Genomic DNA, 18,054 nt, shown 5'->3' on the forward strand with positions numbered 1-18,054 from the left:
GTTCATTAATTCAGCACTCATGGTATTTTTGTGCAACTTAGGAACCACATATAGTGAAATTGACAACTGAACAAAAATATCAATCAAACAATGAACACAACGATTCTCCAGGGGGAAATCCAAGGGAGATTAGTGAAGACCTGTAGTCTCTCTGAGACTCTTGACCAAAACCACTTTAGGCTGCCAAAGGGAGATATGTATCATGTGATATCTGCACAGACCTAACTTCTTACTGTTCACTAAATAAGGCAATTTCTTAACTTTTAAGTAAAAAAACAAATGTTACAAGTCAAAAGAAAGTCGTTCATCAGCCCTAGCATATAGAAACAACGGTAGTTTTAGTTAAATAAATAACTTATGTGTATTAACAAAAGTGTACCTATTTTACACACATGTACCTATTACATAGCATTTCAAGTAGCGTAAACTTGCCTGCCTCATTTATTTATTCCAGAAACGTTTTCACTATTGATACTTTGTGAACTATTTTACTTTCCGGGTAATGCTATTCTATAGCTCTTGATTTTCAAATAATCTATATAGTTTATGAACCTTTGGATAGCTGTGTAAATTATTTGGGGTGGAAGGAGGAAAGGCACAAATTATATAAGTAGATGACACCCATCTGCATCTGTCTGGTCTTATCGTATATAGAGCCTTTCAAAAGCCAAATTGAAATGTGACATATTGTACTATTAAAAAGATGCAGAACACGCTTATGTGTGTAGCAGACGTGCCTCACACTACTATTACCACACAGGACTGGACAGACTATAAAAGAGCAGGCAGCCTGGAGGGTTCCACAGCCACAGGACACTCAGGAGTTTACAAAGTAGCAGCGTTTGTGCCTCAGTAAGGAAAGTTCACACGAGGAGCTGCTTGAATGCTCTCACCCATTTGGCACGTGTGCACAGGCATGCGTAAAGACGTACAAGCACATTTCTCATGCAGACATACATCATGGATATATGCGTATATACTCACACCCATGCAACAGCTGTGTATGCATAGGCATGTAGGTTCAAAGACAGAAGCATATTTCTGGTCCGAGCAAACACAAAGAATTTAAATGAAATATTTAAGTCTACTAATCTGATGTTTATCATTCTCTTCTTCTCATGTGTGTGCCTGTGGTGTGCGTGTGCATGCGTGTGTGTGCCTGTGTGCTTGTGTTTGTGTGCCTCTGTATGTGTGCCTGTGTGTGTATGCCTGTGTATATGTGCCTATGTGTGTGCATGTGTATGTGTGCCTGTGGGTGTGTACCTGTGTGTGTATGCCTGTGTATATGTGCCTATGTGTGTGCATCTGTATGTGTACCTGTGTGTGTGTGCCTTTATGTGTGTGCCTATCTGTGTGCACATGTGTATGTGCCTATGTGTGTGTGCCTTTATGTGGGTGCCTGTGTGTGTGTACATGTGTATGTGTGCCTGTATGTGTGTGCCTGTATGTGTGTACATTTGTGTGGGAGCCTGAGAGTGGGTGCCTATGTGTGCGTGCCTATGTGTGTGTGCCTGTGTGTGGGTGCCTTTGTGTGGGTGTCTGAGAGTGGGTGCCTGAGAGTGGGTGCCTGTGTGTGTGTGCCTGTGTGTGTGCCTTTGTGTGGGTGCCTGTGTGTATGCATGTGGGTGTGTGCCTGTGTGTGTGTGTGCCTGTGTATCTGTGCCTCTGTGTGTGTGCCTGTGTATCTGTGCCTTTGTGTGGGTGTCTGTGTGTGTGTGTGTGGGTGGGTGTCTGTGTTTGTGTGTGTGTGTGTGTGTGTGTGTGAGTGTGTGTGTGTGTGTGTGTGTGTGCCTGTGGGTATGCGCCTGTGTGTGTGTGCCTGTGTGTGTGTGTGCCTGTGTATCTGTGCCTCTGTGTGTGTCCCTGTGTGTGTGTATGCCTGTGGGTGGGTCCCTGTGGGTGGGTACCTGTGGAGGCCTAAGGCTGGAGTCTGTGACCTTTTTGGTTTGTTCTCAGCCTTATTCTTTGAGACAGGCTCTCTCAACCAAACCCAGAGACCACCTAGACAGTTTCTCCAGTCATCCTGTTAGGATCCCATCTCCTGCCTCCGGGGACAGGAATTATAGCCCACAGCCATATACCTAGGCCCTTTACCTGGCTCTTAGTATTTCCAAAACTTGCTTGAGTGCCAAGCCCTTTAACCATTGAACTATCTCCCTAGCCCTAAAGTCTATTAATTTTTTTCAGTGTTGCATCTCCCTCCCTTGTTCCATTTATTTGTCTTTAGTGCAGCTTTTGCTCTTCTATGAGTCTCAAACATACCAGACTCTGATATTTGTTGGATAGGTCTGTCCTCAGCAGTTGATATAGAGCTGCACTGTGTGTGTGTGTGTTAGTGCGCTGTACTATTAAAACGACCAGGGACCATCTGCACTAAGATGTTTGCTATAAACATACAGACATGGAGCAGTGCAGAGGCCATTCATCTGTACAGATGCTGAGCTGATCACATGGTGGCTGTGCCGAAGCCGGCCCCACCTCCACCCTGAGAAATCGAAACCGTAAACATTCCAGAAGCCAGAGACCAATTTCGTTCTTACTGTAATTATAAACAGAGATGGTAGCATGAAGGGGGAAACACGGCAAAATCTTCCCTTAGGCTACAGCTTATAGTTTAGTTTTCAAGGGCTTAAATCCCCTTCTAGCATATATCAGTATAGATTTCATATCCACCTTTTTCTGTTGATACAACTAAGCTATTGTTTCTCCTCCTTTTCAGAAATACAAACTAATAACATTTCTTCTAGAATGGTATTTCTGCTTGGGATTTCTAAAATAAAAATATATATAACCAAATATAATCTGTTGTAAAAGATATGCCAGCCACCCCAAGTCCTGAATTGAAGTCATAAAAATCATAACCAAATGACATTCATCCTGGAGATTCCCTTACGCTTGCAAAAATAAATGAATACATTTCTCTTCCTAGTAGTTTAAAGTCGGCTTGGCCTTTGTCACTAAATGTATTGTTTTTAAGACAGCCAGAGAAATGTAAAGGAAGGCTTCTTTCGGCTAGAGGAGTAGATTTCAGCATCATAGCTATTTGTTAACTCACTTTTTGCATGCATTACCAACCTGGATTCCGTGACTCTCTAAAATTATTTCCTATTTTAATATGAAACCCCAACTTCAATCTAAATTCTAGCTTGGGAATAACTTAATGCATTAAAGGATTTTTTTTTTTTAACAAAAGAAAACAGATGCATTTTTCTCTGCAGGTGCTAAGAGGCTAATGGATGCAAAGTGGTTCAAATGTGCTTTCCGCTGAACTTTCTGTTTTCTCTACCAATCAAGGTCTTGAAGTTGAAAACTTCAGACATGAAAACAGATGCATTTTTCTCCATGGGTGCTGAGATGCTAATGGCTGCAAAATGGTCCAAATGTGCTTTTCGCTGAATTTTCTGTTTCTTTATCCAATCACAGTCTTGGAATTATAAACTTCAGATGTTTAAGGACCCTCAAGTGAGGACTGCATAGATTCACCTATTTATTTTTAGTACAATGAGTCTGTGATTTGGGCAGCTGACCTCTCTCTTCCTCTGCTTAATGAGGAGCCATTATTTTAAGCTGGAAGACTTATAGGCATGATAAAAGAACAGACGGTTTTTCTCTCATTTTCTTTCCAGCTCACTCCAGTTGGCACCACAATATTCACAGGGTTTTCAGGAGACAATGGAGCTACAGACATAGATGACGGCCCTAATGGACAGATAGAATATGTCATTCAGTATAACCCAGAAGATCCGGTATGTAATCACATTTGTGTTTATTTGTGTTTGTTGTGAAACATGTAATAGATATTTGCTTTACCTGATACAGTTACGAAATTTTTGCTTTTTTAAAATATTGATGATTCTTTTACAAAAGCTTGTTTTGGAGATAGATATAATGTGCCTTTTTTTTTTTAACTAACTTTTCATTACACTGAACTCCAGAACCTTCTAAATAAGGCCTTCTCAATCTTCCTAATGCTGTGGCCCTTTAATACAGTTCCTTATGTTATGGTGACCTCCCCCCCCCCCAGACATAGTTATTTTGTTCCTAGTTCATAACTGTAATTTTGCCTCTGTTATGAATAGTAATGTAGATACCTGATATGCAGGGTATCCAATATGCAACTGCAGAGCATTGTGCCCCACAGGATGAGAACAACTCTTCTACATGACTTACTGTTGACAGTGCAGAACAACACAGACAAGATGAGGGACCCACTTAGAAGGCATGAGGATAATACTGCTGCCATCAGCTGGCAAACACAGGGAGTGTGTTTCTGGCATAGAATGGCCCTAATGCCCTGGCAGTGCCACTGTGGACCCTAATCAAAGTAAGACACAGCTTCTAGCAAAGCCCTCTGAGGTTTGTGGGTGGAGTCAGATTGTTTTAGACCGAAGGATATCTGTGTTGGTTTTCAAATTGTTTTAGCTATGAAAACGATTTATTTCTAGTGACTTGGCTATACAAAGTCAGAATTCTTTAAGAGAACACAGGCTACCGAGTTAACTAGGCAGGACTATTATGGGCTCACAAAGACTGAGGTGGCAAGAACCCAGCCTGCATGGGTCTACACCAGGTCATCCAACTATATGTTATGGCTGTTAGCTTGACGGTTGTGTGGTACTCCTACCATGGGACTCAGTATGTCTATGATTCTTTTGCCTCTTCTTGGGATGCTTTTCTTCCTACTAGGTTGCCTTGTCCAGCCTTGATATGAGGGTTCGTGCCTTGTCTTATTGTATCTTTCTTTTTTCTTTCTTTCTTTTCTTTCTTCTTCTTCTCCTTTTTTTTTTTTTATTGTTGTTGTTGTTGTTGTGTTTTTGAGGTCTACTCTTTTCTGAAGGGAAGGGAAGGGGGAGGGGACTCAGAGGAGAGGAGAGGTGACGGTAGGGAAGCTGGGAGGAATGGAGGGAGGGAAAACTGTGGCCAGGTAGTATTGTATAAGATAACAATCTATTTTCAATTTTTAAAACTTTAAATAAATAGATAGATAAATAAAGCTCCAACTGGAGTCCTGTCCTTTATTTCTTCACAACTCCTGAAGCAGCTTTTGGGTATACTGGGTTCCTGTAAACAGAGTAAGAACTACCTCTTATGTGGGTTTTCTGCTGTCATAGCTCTCGTCCATAATTGTATTAAGTATATAAAATACAGTGCAGCTAATGTCGCATCCCCGTTGTTCAGCCTTACACTTCATACATAGCTTTATACAAGCAAGAAGAAGCAGGAATAAATCCCTGGGTTTGCAGACTGTGGAGTCACATTTAGATTTAGCTGCCTTTGACTATGAAAAGTAAGTGAATGACACACACACGGCATGAACGTATCTTTGCTTTTTTTTTAATTAAATTTTTTTAAATTAAAATATAATACAAAATTTCCCTTTCCCTTTTCTCTCCCCCTTTAAAATTTTTGTTACATATACCTGCCCACACACACACACACACACACACATACACATGTGTGTGTACATACACGTACATTTATTTTCCTAAATATGATTACAATCTGTTCAGTCTGTATATGTGCTCTGTGTGTATATGACTTCAGAGCTGACCAATCGCTATTGGATAACTAATTGGAGGTGTCTTCCATGAGGGCTTTTTTCCCTCAGGTAAGGTAGTTCAGGAGAGAAAGCCAGGTCCTGAGATGAAAGTATCTGCCTGGTGTTTTGAAACACAAAGCCTCATTTTATTTTAATTTTATTTTTTTACAATTTTTATTAAATATTTTTACATATACATTTATATTATTACACATATATACAATAAACTACCTACAGCAAGAAAAACTATGAAACAACCAGGAATTATATTATATGTTGAAAGGACCCTCTCCAGGGACCCCAGGCCCCCGAGAGACCCCAGTTTGCTTGACTAGACCAACTCCATGACAAGCTTCAGATTTTCACTCAGCCTAACTAGGCCAAGTTTCTAACAGTTCCTGGAAAAACTCACGAGTTATTGACAGCTCATGGGCAGCTAATCAGCTTATAGAACAAAATTACTAGCCAGATACCATGTTTTTATTACTTCCTGGTCTTGGTAAAGAACGCAGCTGGCCACATCCAATCAAATTAAAGACCAGCTCCTGAGTAAAGGCCAAAACCTCAGTGATTCAAAAGTCCTCAGTAACCAAACAGCCAATCCTGCATCCCACTCTGGCTCAGTCCTGACCAATCAATTAAAGCTTGTCACTAATCCCTCCAACTGTCTATAAATTGAGCCTGAGTACTCATTTTGGGATTGCCCTCTAGAGGAGAGAGGCAATCCTAGCATGCTAGAATAAAAACACTTTTTTTTTTTCATACTGCCTTGGGGTTTTTCTTCAGCAGTTCACCCAGATCCTAACAATGTTACATTCATAGTGTTTTGGCTATTTGTATTTGGCAGCCTTGAAGAAAGCATCTTCCCTATCTTGTTGAGCCCAAAATTCTGAATGTAAATCAATATCTACCAGGAATAAAATCTAGTTACCTGAGTAGGCAGGGAGTGAGTGCAGGTTACAGAAGTGGCTTTTCGTGGTGTGCTAATGAGATAGCTATTGGTGACCTTTGTGGAAATTTAGAAAACAGGAATTAGAAACAAACTCTTAGGAACATAGCAAGATCATGGGAAGGTTTTGAAAACATGGAGTTTGTGTTTGTTTCCCCTCAAAAGAAACTTCTGAAGAGGAGAAGAGTAGGTAGCTACAGGGGATGAAGGCAAACGCTGGGTAAGCTACAGTGACGCATTACACGAGAAATGACGCAAGAGGCAGGAGTCTGAGCAGTTGAGGGTGAGAACACTTTCCCTTCAGCGCAGGAAGACCAATGTGACCACATGCACACTGCTTTTTTCCAAACCATTTGCCATTTTTCCTCTGTGGGTTTTCCTAAATAACTTCATGTGCGTGGCACACTTCCAACTTCACTCCACCTTTCCCCAGTCTTTGGCTTCAAGCTGTAAGAACTGATCGCAGCAAGCGCAGAATAGCCAACTCATGCATTTTAGAGAAATGTTTAGTGCATTGAAAATGCATTCAATGGTTAGTTGCCGCTTGAGACAGCCCGTGAGTTACTCAGGGTCCCCTTATAGAAGTTCTGTGAGGCTGAGTTTCTTCCTCACAGTGGAAATCTCCTCTTTGATTGCTTTCTCTTTTCACAGATTAGCTGTACTACTACTAAGATCAGTTGCATGCCTCTTAGAACCCAGAGGTGGATAAGAAGTTCAGCTGCACACTCTCAAAATTACAAGGAAACCAAATTTCACCATTGGCAACACTACTTCTGTAGATAACTACAGAGTGTGCCTGAGCTAAGGTCTTGTTCATTGAGGGGAAAACAAATTAAGATATTGTGAAAACTCTGATCTTGATGTACCATGTTAACCTATGTGTGTATGTGTGTGTGTCTGTCTGTCTGTGTGTCTGTGTGTGTAAGCATGAGTGTGCCACAATGCTCATGTGGCACTTGGGAGAGAACCATGGGTGTGGGGGGTCTCACCTCCTGTCATATCTGAGGCAAGCATCTTAGTTGCCCTTGTGTACCTCAAAAGCTAGCCTTGAAGCTCCAGAAGTTCTGTCCCTGCCTCCTCTCTCAACTGTAGGCACATGAGGGTTATAAGCCTTTGCTGCTGCATTGGGTTCTCATGGGTTCTTGGGATTTGAACTTAGGTCCTCACACTTTACAGCAAGCATTCTACTCACTGGGCAGCCTCCCGAGATTCCCAGGGCACAGTGTAGAGCACCCACCCTTAGCCATCCTGGACATTTAGTGTCAACTTCAGTTCCAGTGGTATTCTGGTGTGAGATCTGTGACAGCTACCTGGCGATTTTTTTTTCTGCTGCTATGAATCTTCCAGTGATTAATATCATCATAACATTAAGCTTATTTCTAAATGTCCAGACAGCTATAATTTCCAATTAATATCATGCTACACAGCACAGGATTTAAAAAAAATAAAAACTCAGATTGTCCTGTTTTGTTCTGTTTCTCATTTGATGCTTCGAGTCAGATTTTTAATCCATTAGTCAGATATTTATGAAATGGAGCCGACTTCATCTCACACACTCAGAGATTTGCCCACACAGTTACTTAAGCGATTTTGAGCCAACATGGAAATATTATGAAATTTCACATAAAAATATGGTTTCATCTGCCTTCTTGAGAAATGTGTGAGTTTCAATATGACAGAAATCTTGTGGTGTTGGGCGGGAGCCACCCCTACCTCTGAGGCACCGAGTGTGCACCTAACACATGCCTGGACTCACAACTTACATCACTTCCTCTGTCCTGTAGATCAGCACTGTGTAAGGTAGTAATACCAATCATTTAATCAGTCTAACCAGTGCTCTGACAGAAGAAGGGCAGCACACGTTTAGTTGTGTTTCCACTTTGTGCTGTGTCATTTTTCTCAATATATACTTTCAGGGTTTTTGTTTATTTGTTTGTTTGCTTTGGTTTTTCCCCATCTAATATCCGTGCTTAATGACGTGGCACTTGCACCTCAGGTGTTCCTTTCTTTAACGTTAACTTCATTTAGGATCATTCTTCATAATGGGTGTAAATCATCCCTAAATTAACTCAACCAATCCGTTTAGCACGCCGACTTCTCTGACTTCCCTCTGACTCTTCCTCCTCTGAGGCTATAGTTACAGGAACATCAGGCATTTTGATGGTTCTCTGTTGCTAAGATCCAGGCCCAGGACCCTTGGGGGCAGAGGTGACCTTATGTGAAGTTAGTGACATGGACTATGGGAGCCATGCAAGTGGCAGAAGCAGACTTCTTTATTGCTGGAATGGGGCATGCCTTTATACCCTCTCCCAGTGTCCCACTGCCTCCCAAATCGTGAGCTGCTGCTGCTGTGGCTCCTCCTCCTTGGTTCCCATCCTGATGTCACCAGACTCTCTTAGCAGTCAGTCTCTGGGCATGGCGGCGCATGCCTAGGGCCAACTCTACATGAAGGCCTCTTTCTGCCATTTGTGTTGCAGGCGGGCCTCGTTCCTGCTCAAGGCAAGTCCCTTTCCTCCCACAGCCTTCTGTTGATTCATGGGCTCTGTTCTTTCACTTTCGGTGCATTTCCATCTTTTGTCGACAAACTGTATATCACCTACCGATCTACATTAAAGCTACTGCATTTTCAGGCAATTCCATTCTGTTGTTAAATCTTTTCTCAGATCCGTTTTATATTTAAAAACAACTCAAGTATTGTACTCCTCAGGTCTAAATGCTCCATATCTCTTAATTTCTTTGCAAACTACACAAAGAAGATTTTTTTCCTTTTTAAAAAAAAAAAAAAAAAAATTGGTGTTTGTATTTTATGCATTTAGCACAGGAACTGTCATACTAGACAATTTAGATAAGTTAATACATATTTTGTGTAGTTAATAAAATACTGTTTATTTGATTCTCTCCTTTAAAAGAAAAAAAAAAAAGGCTCCCATCTTCTCTGTCACGTCAGGTTGCCATGGAGCACACTGAGCACAGTGAACATATTCTTGATGCGGCTAGTGTTATTTGAACTCCAATTGTGCATTTCCTAATCCCATTGAGCAGCGTGTGCTTTTCCTTTCTTTCTTTCTTTTTTTTTTTTTTAAGTTGTGATACAATTTTTTCCTTTTTTTTTTATTAATTTATTCTTGTTACATCTCAATGTTTATCCCATTCCTCCCTCCCTCCCCTCCCCCATTTTCCCATTATTCCCCTCCCCTATGACTGTTCCTGAGGGGGATTACCTCCCCCTGTATATTCTCATAGGGTATCAAGTCTCTTCTTGGCAACCTGCTGTCCTTCTTCTGAGTGCCACCAGGTCTCCCCCTCCAGGGGCTTTTCCTAGTTGATTTGGTTGGAGTGAGCTCTCTGAAAGTGTGACGTGGAGCCACCGCACATGTTCTCCTTCCCTCCCTAGCATCTTTCCGGGTTTTTCTTCCTCAACTTCACCAGATTTTGTTGTCTTGGAGTCTGTACCTTCATGTTTCAGTTTGCAAAGATTCCAGGATCGCTATCAGACTTGAAGTGTCTCGATGTAATGCTGATATCAGCCTTCTATAAGACAATTTTAAGATATAGAAAACAGACTCCCCTGCCTCTCCTTTCAAATGTGCCAGTTTTGTCTCTCTGCCCTGTTAATGGAGATGTACGTGCAGATTGGGCTGCATGCAAGTCACGTTTTTTACTAAATGAGTACTTTTTCTTGTGTTTGCGTTTGGACCACCTGGTTTTCTTAAACAAACAGAAAAAAAAAAAAAAAACCAGTACAATATCAGCAAGGGCTGCATCTTTTAAAAGCTAAGCAACATGGGCCACTCAGCACCCTTCAGCCTATCTGAATCCACTGTGGCTCTGCACCACTGTGCTGTGAGCTACTGTGTCACAACCGTCATTGTAACTGGAGACCTTAGCTCTTCAAATCTATTCTGTACTGTGTCTTCTATTAGAATCCAACTTATTAAAGGTGCTGAGTGCGGAGATGTCTATTCACCACTTTCTTCTACACAAGAGAAAGGAAGGTGATGCTCTGATTAGAAGATTATCTAAGAGGACGCCAGCATGTTCTGTGTCCCCAGTAGTTAGTAAATTAAGAATGCAGCGCTCTAGTATAATTATTATGCTCAATATTGAACAAATGTAAAATGTTTATCAATAACTAGATGAGCTGCAATCACAAATCTTCAGACAAGTGTTAGTAGCATCATGCACTTGTCATCTGGTAACAGTCACGAACACAGTGGCTTCGAACAATACACTTTGATTTTCTCTTTGTGTCTGTCTTCAGTACCTTCATTCAGCTCCCCCGAGACAGCAGCCACAGTCCTAGCGAGAATAATTCCCATATGAAGACTTGACTCAGAATAACCTAATTCCAAGAAAACAAAAATCCCTGTCAGCTTTTTTCCCCTCTCTTTGGTTATTATATCTTATATCTAGTTTGCCATTTAAAAACTTTAAACACTTTTCTGTTTCGTTATATACCTTCCTTCCCCCCCCCCCCCCGCCCCGCCTTGGAGCTTTTAAATTTTTAGTTAAAATATAGTTAACTCATTTCTCCAGTCCCTTTCCTCTTTCAGTTATCTCTGAGTGTAAAGAGTGAGGATTTAGAATACAGTGAGGAATTGGGCTACAAGTGCTGGTAGTGGGTTTGCTTCTACCTTCCATGACCTCACCTCGCCCAGGGGTTGGTTAGATCTCTACCCTGAGGCATGGGTTTCCTCCTATTGTATGGGCCTTAAATCCACTAGACAGCTGTTGGTTACCACCAACATATGGTTGCCATGACCATACTTTTAGGTATCTATTTTTTATGAAACAATATATTCGATTAGTCTTTATTCTTCCTATAAAGGAGCAAATTGTGTTGCCTGCTCAAATTCGTCAGTCCTTTTTGAGTGGACAATAGTTGTCAAATCTTGTTAAGCCCTTTTCTTTTTTTCTTGGGGAATTATATGAGGGAAAACTCGAAACAATGACACAAACTTAGAGGCTGATGGTAGCTGAAGGCACAGTAGCCTGTCTTAATATGCGATGGGGAAAAGATGAAGCAGGAAGATGAATAGGAAACAGTTGATAGTGCTCATTGGGACTAAATGATGTAGTCGGCCACACTACATCATTTTCTCTACGAAGTGAGAAAATGGGGAAAACCGAGAGACTCCTATGGGTGAGTAGGTAAGGAGAGGAAAACACAGGGGTGGGGGATGGGACTGAGGCATGGAAGCAGTTTTGAAACATTTCTAAGAGAAGGCTTCTGAGAGACAAGGTATTACCTACCTTCCACAGGACTTCAGTTACTGGCCCTCTGAGGTACACCTGTGCTCAGCTGCTCTCAGATGACAAGGGGACCTATGTGCATGTGTGTATTCCTGTCTTTATGCAGGCTTCCTTTCTGTATTTATAACATGTAAGTACAAGCAGGGTGATAACAAATGGTAATTATAACAGTAACACAGGCATGAGAGTTGCACGCAACCTAGTATTCATCTTTAGAAAAGATGCATGGCCAGAGCTCTAAGCAGGGAGCAGAGGAAGGCGAAGCACCATCTACTTCCAGGGCATCTGTCTCTATGGAGACATCAGCCCAGCTGATGTGACATCTACACTCATGAGGTTGGGTCATCCTGGAAACGGAGTTTCTGGAATGGCAGAATCCACGTCCCTCCTGTCTTACAGGGGTGTGTATACATGGACTGGGAGTTCTTCTACCTGTCCTTCCTGTGGTCTTTGGTATCTTTCTAACATGGTGGCCTATTTGGTTGACCTATCTTAAATGGAGGATGACCTCTTGTGAGATTACTGAAGTGCCACACACTTGTGAGTGTACCCTTTGAACACTGGGCATGTGTTTTGAGCCAGGGGGCAATAACAGACTGTTCAGCAGGATTTCCTTCTTTATTATAAAATTGGGGGGGGGGGGAGGATAAACACTGAGTTTTTCAACATACAGGAAAACAACACTCTTTGTGCTTACATAGAAGTCTCCAAAGCCAACACAATGCTGTTTCAGACTGGGTGTTGCTGTTTCCTCCACAATCCTTTGTTTGTGGACCAAACCTCTCTCTCTCTCTCTCTCTCTCTCTCTCTCTCTCTCTCTCTCTCTCTCTCTCTCTCTCTCTCTCTGTGTGTGTGTGTGTGTGTGTGTGTGTGTCCAGTTCCCTCACAGCCCATCTGTAACACAATAAAACAAAGTGTCTGCTTACAAAATCAGAGTTTAGTCAAATATACTTCTGAATAGAAGGAAGAAGAGGAAAGAATAGCCCAAATATGAAGTCTGCATTTTGTTTCCAAACTTTTATTAGAATTCTGAGATTTAGATAACAAAATTTATTTTCTAAAACTACTTGTTTAATTAAGAAATTAATAACATCAATACAGAAGTGCTGCAGACATTCAGAAGTAGCTTGATTATAAACCACACACTTTCCTTTTGTTACTTGAAGCGCGAGTATTTATAAAACAAAGAGCAAAAATCTCATATATGTGATAGCTGGATAGAGTTACAGGAATTAAATTCAATTGAAAATTACTTTCAAGGGCAATAACATGGACACTAACTTCATTGCTTGTAATAATTCTGCAAATGTTTAATGAAAACTGTTAATAACAGCAATGGGGAAAGATTACAGATAGTATTAGGTTGTGTTGTTGATAGAAATGGGAAGGGAAAAGGTTCTATCTTAGTCTTAAGTCCTGAGCAATTTGTGAGGTAAAATGAAAGTACAAATGTTTTGTTTGGGGGAAAAAGGAATAATATAACATCACATAAGAGTCTTAATCTGAAATTAGATGACAAAGAATGTTTCAGAGTAGAGTATCAGAAATTTAACTATGCAGAGAAACAAGGGATATATTGCTTAGACAATTTAAAAAACAGGAGCAGATGGCAAGTGTATGGAGCCGCAGTCCACATGGATAGATGCAGAGACCACAATACACAGACAGAGGCAGAAGTCAGCAAGCGGCACAAAGCTTCCAGTTGTGAAAGTTAGAAAGCAGAATTAAAGATGTCCCACTTAAATCATGATTCATCATCCCTGGGTGGGGGGGTGGCGGAGCAAACATCTGGCTATGTCTCAAACCTCACAGACAAAATCTGGGCTCTTTGCATTTTACCTTCTGACTTTGTTAGCTTGCCAGCTACTTCTAAATAATTTCAGTAATAGTCACTAATTGGTTGTGGAGGTTTGGGTCTGTCTCATTTCCAGATAGCATCCAAAAACAGGAGAGGGCATTTTTTCCCTCATTGCTCTCTTTCTAAGGAAGAGAAATTCTTCCATATTGCCTAAGATTGAATGGGATGATGATGATGATGATGATAAGGAGGAAAAGGAGAAAGGGAAGGGGAAAAGAGGGTGGTAGGGAAGGAAGATGAGGAGGAAGAGGAGGAGGAGGAGGAGGAGGAAGAAGAGAAATTACTGTTTTAAAACTGGCTTAACATGGTGGGATTGAATTAGTTAAGACTCATCCTAGTTAGACACATCACCTCTCCTGAAGCACAAATATTTGAAATAGCTAAGCGCACTTAGACTTCTGTGTCCAGGAATCAAGAGGCTTTATGTCAGGAATCTGGCAGTGTGTTTATGTGTATGTGTGTGTGTGTGTGTGTGTGTGTGTGTGTGTGTGTGTATAGGATATATTTATGTGTGTGAATGTATTTCATATGTGTGTGTGTATGTATGTGCATGCATGTATATGTTGATTGTGTGAGTGTGGATGTATTGTGTATACGTATTTGTATGTATTACATGTATAGGCATGTATGTGTATGTGTGTGTGTACAAGCACATGTTTACTAAGAACCTGTTTCCCTGCCTACTGCATCACTGAAATGAAATAACCTTATGCTAACACATTAACATGTTTTCCAGCATAAATTGCAATATTACTGACTTTCCCCATCATAACTTCATGGACACTTGGATTAGGTCATACAGCAGAGAATTGTGAATGCCGCTGTGCTGGGTTGAATGGAAAACTGCTCTCTTTCCTGTCTTCCTCCCCCTGTTCTTTCTCCTGATCGTCCTCATGCTCCTTCCCCTCCTCCTTTCTTTTGGAACATTCTACAGTTAACCCAAGCTGAGCCACCCTTCCCTTGCTCATGTGTGACCTTTCCCAAGGAACCTATTTATGTTCAGCCATCACAAGCCACGGCCAGGCCAAACAAGTGACGTCACTCAAGCCCTGCATGGTGGATTTATAGGCTGAATGGGTGAGGGGCTGTTTATAGGGGCATGACTGACTGAAAGTCTCCCAAAGACACTTGGATGAGGGCTCAGGAAAGCCACAGAGTGGAGTTGAGATCCCCCGCCTGCAGGAGCTACACCTTTGACCAGTCTCCTTCCCTGCTTACTGCCTAGGTCGGCTCTGGGCATGCTTGTTAGTCTTGGCGATGTCTTATGGGTTTGCTAAGGCCTGGGAGGCTCACTCTCTGTTCAGAAGCTGGCGCACTAATCTGTATGAAAGAAACTACTCAGCACAGCCACGAAGCAAACCCCAGAGAATCGGTCACAGAGGTGGTACTAGAAGAATCTGGTGCCATTCCTAAGGCAGGGGTCGATTCCTCTGACCAGTGACAAGAAAATAAGAGCCACACAAGACTTAAGGCTAAGACCCTGGCCTGTGAAGTGCTCCTCTCCTGGGACTCCAATGCACTTAGCTCTGAGGGATGAATAACAGAGCAGGGATTCTGAAAATTTCTGGGTCTCTCCTGAGTTTCTCACTGTATGTTCGTGGGAGAAGCTCAGTGTATAGACAGAAGTTACGGAGTCTGATACATTAGCCCACATCCTGGGTTGTTTTATTTCAATTGTTTTATAATTACATTTTGTGTATTCCTTATGTGCGGGTATGTGAGTCAGAAGACAATTTTAAGAGACACTGCTCTCTCTTTGCAGCATGTGGGTTCCAGGGATCAAAGTCAGATCCTGAGGTTTGGCTTGGCAATAGGAACCCTTACATTCCAAGTCATATCCTTGGTCTTTTTCTTTGAATCATTTTTCTTACATTGTGTGTGTGTGTGTGTGTGTGTGTGTGTGTGTGTGTGTATACATGCCATGGTGCTAATGTGGAAATGAGAGGGTGAATTGAGAATATTGGCTCTCTTCTCCCACCATGTGAGTTCTGAGTTCAGGTGACCCATCTCTGGTCCATAGGCATAGCTGGATGCGTTTACCTGCCATGGCATCTCTCTGGCTCCCTTGTTAGTTTGTACACTCCTTCTTTTAAAGTTAAAAAAAAAGTACTTAGAATACAGAGTAAATACAGGTATTGAAAAGTGAAATTCCATAGAAATTCTAAATTGGAACTAGATGAACTCTTTTGTGTAAAACCAAGTGGAGAAGGTAGTGTGATAGTAAGGTAAATTTTATTTCATATGTATAGACTTGGTTAAGAAACAGTCTTGGTCTATGGGTGAGTATATCTAATAATACATGGAAAAACTATGGAAAGTCATCATTTCCAAAGGACTCCAAGGAACCTCCCTGATAGCCACCAATCACTGTGATGCATAAGAAGGTCAAGTCTGCGAGTATCTGTACCCAGGGGAACTACATAAACTGTTGCACCAACCAAACACGATGCATGCAGTAAACCTGGACACCCTGTTCAGATATAGCCGATGGACATCTCATTCTCTGCAGTTGTCGGGAGAGCAGGGACTGCCTCTGACATGAACTCTGGTGCTGATTTGATCTCCGTGCAGTCACACAGAGGAAGGAGAAGCAGGCTATCAGGATGAGACACAATAGGCCGTGGTCACATGGTGAGGGAGGAGCCCAGACAGCCACCCCCCCACCTCCCCCCACCCCCCACCCCCGCCATCAGAGATCTAGGGGAGGGGAATAGAGTGGAAGAGGGAGGAAGAGCGGGAATGGCAAGATACAAGTGAGGGGATAATAAGCAGGATGTGTGATGAATAAATTATAATGATTTTTTTTAAAAAAAGGAATGTTGATTTCAAAAGACTGAAGTTAACATACATGCTCTACTCTCAAGCCATTAGCTTACTAACTACAGTGTTGGAAATGACTGAACCCCAGTATCAAGCTATATCATGCATGCAACCGGTCTGAAGTCTGGCTATTTAACATTTTCAGACATCCAACGACACCTTTGAGATTCCGCTCATGTTGACCGGAAACGTGGTGCTGAGGAAACGTCTCAACTACGAGGATAAGACCCGCTACTACGTCATCATCCAAGCTAATGTGAGTGCTTGCCAACTCTTGTTCTGGATCTTGGAAAGCAGAGCATGCCTCTGCCCAGGTGTGGTGGCTTTGTAAGTGTGGTTCTGTCTTGCCCTTGGTGGATATATTCTTTATCTAGATGGAAGAAGCAGGTTTTGTGTTGTTTCTCATCACTTTGTTCTTCATCATCCAAGTCACCCTCCAATGTATTAACCACACTTCAAAAGCTGGTCTCTGTCCGTGCTGAGATAATTCTTAAAAGTACTATCTACAAAAATCGCTACAGTGATGGCCCCTTGAAGTATTATTATTTTTTTTTTTTCTGGATTCTAGGTCAGAAGTTTATATTTTAAATCTGAGTGCAGGACTGCTGGGATGAGCCAATGGTTAGGAGAGTTTGGATCGAAGCAGCTGGGTCAGGCAGCTCACAGGCTTCTGCAGGCTGGTTATCTCCCCAGCAACCACACAGCAGAGGATGGACACAAAGGTTCTTCATTTCCCAGATACCTAAAGTCACTTCTGTGACTCCACTGGCTTCTGTTCCCTGTTTATCTGTGCAGTATGCATTAATTTAAATCCCACCAGTTTTTTTTTAAATATATTTTTTATTTATTATAATTTATTCAATTTGTATCCCAATTGTTATGCCCTTGCTCTTATAGTCCCATTCCTACCCTCCCTTCCTCCCTCCCTCCCTCCCTCCCTCCCTCCCTCCCTCCCTTCCTCTTCTGCCTATTCCCTTCCCCTAGATCTCCATAGATGTACTACAATTCTCCACATGGAGGGAGAGGGGGGAGTACTGCTGAACCTCTGAGGTGCACTCTGGTGCCCACGATTTAGTCACTGCCCCTTGGCAGGGTAGCCTATTGGGCACACAGACAAAGAGGATGCAGGTTATCCTGATGAGACCTAATAGGCTGTCACCTGACAGTTGGGGTAGGAAGAACCCCACTGGTTTTGTGTCACCACTTTCTAGGATGTTTTGAGGTAAAATAGGAGGATTATAGGCTCATGGCCAAAGAAAGATGTATCCATGGATTGTTCTAGGAGTAGTAAATACATGCAGACACATGGAACACACACAATATATATTTCCATCTGCTGATATGAATAAAACTTAACAATAGTATATGTCAAATGAATAAAAAAAAACCCCGCCTTCAGTAAAAATTAAAGGCCTCGCTTTAAACTAAATACTTTAAGTTAAGGTTATGTCGCTGGTGTCTGTATTTTTAGATTCATCCTGGGCTTGATTGTAGTGTCTCGATGCTGTACCATCCTTGTGTGGTTAGAAGCATCCACAGGTCCCACTGTGGTTGCAGGGAACTGACTGGGGCAGAGTCTTGGAGACACGCTAGTTATGCCATATTTTTCTGTTACTGTAAACACCTGGGAGTAAT

At 41.9% G+C, this 18,054-nt stretch overlaps 1 protein-coding gene across 1 annotated transcript in view; it reads left to right on the top strand.

Moving 5' to 3' along the window:
* Nucleotides 1-18,054, top strand: part of Pcdh15 (protocadherin related 15) — a 428,603-nt gene that overhangs the window by 33,753 nt on the left and 376,796 nt on the right. Inside the window, exons 3-4 of the mRNA XM_051153212.1 lie at nt 3,627-3,746; nt 16,565-16,675. Of these exons, the coding sequence (XP_051009169.1) occupies nt 3,627-3,746; nt 16,565-16,675 (231 nt within the window). The remainder of the gene's footprint in view (nt 1-3,626; nt 3,747-16,564; nt 16,676-18,054) is intronic.

Source organism: Acomys russatus, chromosome 11, assembly GCF_903995435.1.
Source record: "Acomys russatus chromosome 11, mAcoRus1.1, whole genome shotgun sequence".
NCBI lineage: Eukaryota > Metazoa > Chordata > Mammalia > Rodentia > Muridae > Acomys > Acomys russatus.